The following is a 1,834-nucleotide window of genomic DNA, read 5'->3' on the forward strand; positions in this document are numbered from 1 at the left end:
CACCCCCGCCACTCTGGCCTCCCAGAACCACACATGCTTTCCCCAGCGGGATCAACGAAGTCTGTTCTTTCCTGAAGATGGAAAATCATGACTCACCAGGAGGGGAGAGGGCCAGAGGAGTCTGGAGGGGGAAGGGGTGACAAGGGTCCTGTTGGGTCATCTGGGCACAGTTCCAACTCCACAGCACCAGCCCCTTCTGCCCTGGGCCACCTCTCAGGCTTGTGAGAGGCTAGGGGGAGGGGGTCTTCAGATAGGTTTGTTGATTAGGTAAGAAGCCAGTGGCCCTGGGAGGTTCATGGGTCAAGGATGAGGGGGGAAAGCAAGGCCCAGAGACACAAGTGATCCGCACAAGATCACCCATCCAGAACTGGAACCCAGGAATCCAAGTTTGGCCTGAATTGGTGCCCATTTCCATCCAAGGAAGGGTTAGGGCTCCTAGACCCTGTCCTGTCCTTAAAACTGTCCTGGAGAACCCTGTTAAGGTCCCTATCCCCATTCATCTTCACACTGTCTGTCTGTCTCATCCCTCCCCCCATAGTTTGTAAAATGTCAAAGCAGTTCCTCCCCCATAGTAGCCACCTGCTTTTTTACTCCCCCCCATTCTTTCTTATGCAGAAGAAACATCTGTGTTTTGACTCCCCAAGGGGCTTCCCCTCCTCCTACCACAGGTTGGGGGAGGGGAAGGGGAGACAGGAAAATATGGGAAAGGGAAGTGTAAGGGAGGGGCCAGTGGGGGAGGGAATTGGGGAGATGGTAGGACATGCCATAAAGGAGGCTTCCTCCCTCAGAACTGGGAACCGCCTAGCCCTGGCACTCCTATATCTGCCACCCCCCCAGGATCACCTCAGATGTTCACAACACCCATGATCCTCCACAAACACCCGTAGGCACGCTAGGTCCAGGAGACCCTTGGACACCCAACTTAGTAAGAGGACAGTTCTGCCCAGCCATAAACACACACACACACACACACACACACACACACACACACAGAGCAAGTCCAGAACTGTGGGACCACACATGGGATCACATATAGGTGGACACATGAGGTGCACACCCATACATACCTGGTCACCCCAGCAGCCGGATGTGGACATTCACACACGGGGTCACAACTACACACACACACACACTCGGACTCATCCACACCTGGACGGATATCCCTGAGTCGCACAGCCTCACAAACAGCCATGGCTCCACCCCAACCTTGAAACAGCATTTTCTTCCAAAGCAAGAGCCCCAGAGCAGACAGACCCAGAGTCCCCCATTCCCATGGGAAGTCAGTTCCCTCCCCCACTCCCGCCAGGCCCCGCGCGCCCCTCTCCCTCCAAGCTCCCTACCGCCTATGGAAGGAGGTGGGCCAGGAGCGCCGCGCCTTCTTTAGACCCGGTCGCGGACTTCCGTCCGACTCAGCGTGGTGCGCGCACTTGTCCGGGTCCGAGTGGAAGCGCTGTTGGATGCGGATGGGGTGCCGGGGCTGCCGCCACAGGTGCTTCGGAGGTCTGGCTATGCCTTGGCGGCTACGAGAGTAACTACAGTATGTCTCTGCCCCTTCGCTGACCCCGAGGGTCTCCATGCGCTAAATGAGGGAAGCGGTGTGTGTTTGTGGGGGAGGGGGGAACAGCAGAGCTGAAAGTCGACCCGGTCCAACCTGGGGCTGGGGTGGAGGCGACAGCGAGGAGCGGTCCGTGCCTGATCTTTAAGCAGGGAGAAGGTAAAACCAGTGGCCCCAGGTAGGAGCTGTTCGTGCCCAGATAGTGCTGAAGGGTGGCAAGAGTACAAGGACTGGGAGGACCCTCTAGAGTCAAAAGAGGAAGAGGTTCAAGACAAGGAA

The 1,834-nt window shown here is 57.1% G+C and overlaps 1 protein-coding gene across 1 annotated transcript in view; it reads right to left on the minus strand.

Moving 5' to 3' along the window:
* Nucleotides 1–1,576, minus strand: part of PDE4C (phosphodiesterase 4C, cAMP-specific) — a 14,835-nt gene extending 13,259 nt beyond the window's left edge. The window contains exon 1 of the mRNA XM_006876331.1: nucleotides 1,341–1,576. Within this exon, the coding sequence (XP_006876393.1) occupies nucleotides 1,341–1,576 (236 nt within the window). The remainder of the gene's footprint in view (nucleotides 1–1,340) is intronic.
* Between the last annotated feature and the right edge of the window lie 258 nt (nucleotides 1,577–1,834).

Source organism: Chrysochloris asiatica, unplaced genomic scaffold (genome assembly GCF_000296735.1).
Source record: "Chrysochloris asiatica unplaced genomic scaffold, ChrAsi1.0 scaffold00374, whole genome shotgun sequence".
Lineage (NCBI taxonomy): Eukaryota > Metazoa > Chordata > Mammalia > Afrosoricida > Chrysochloridae > Chrysochloris > Chrysochloris asiatica.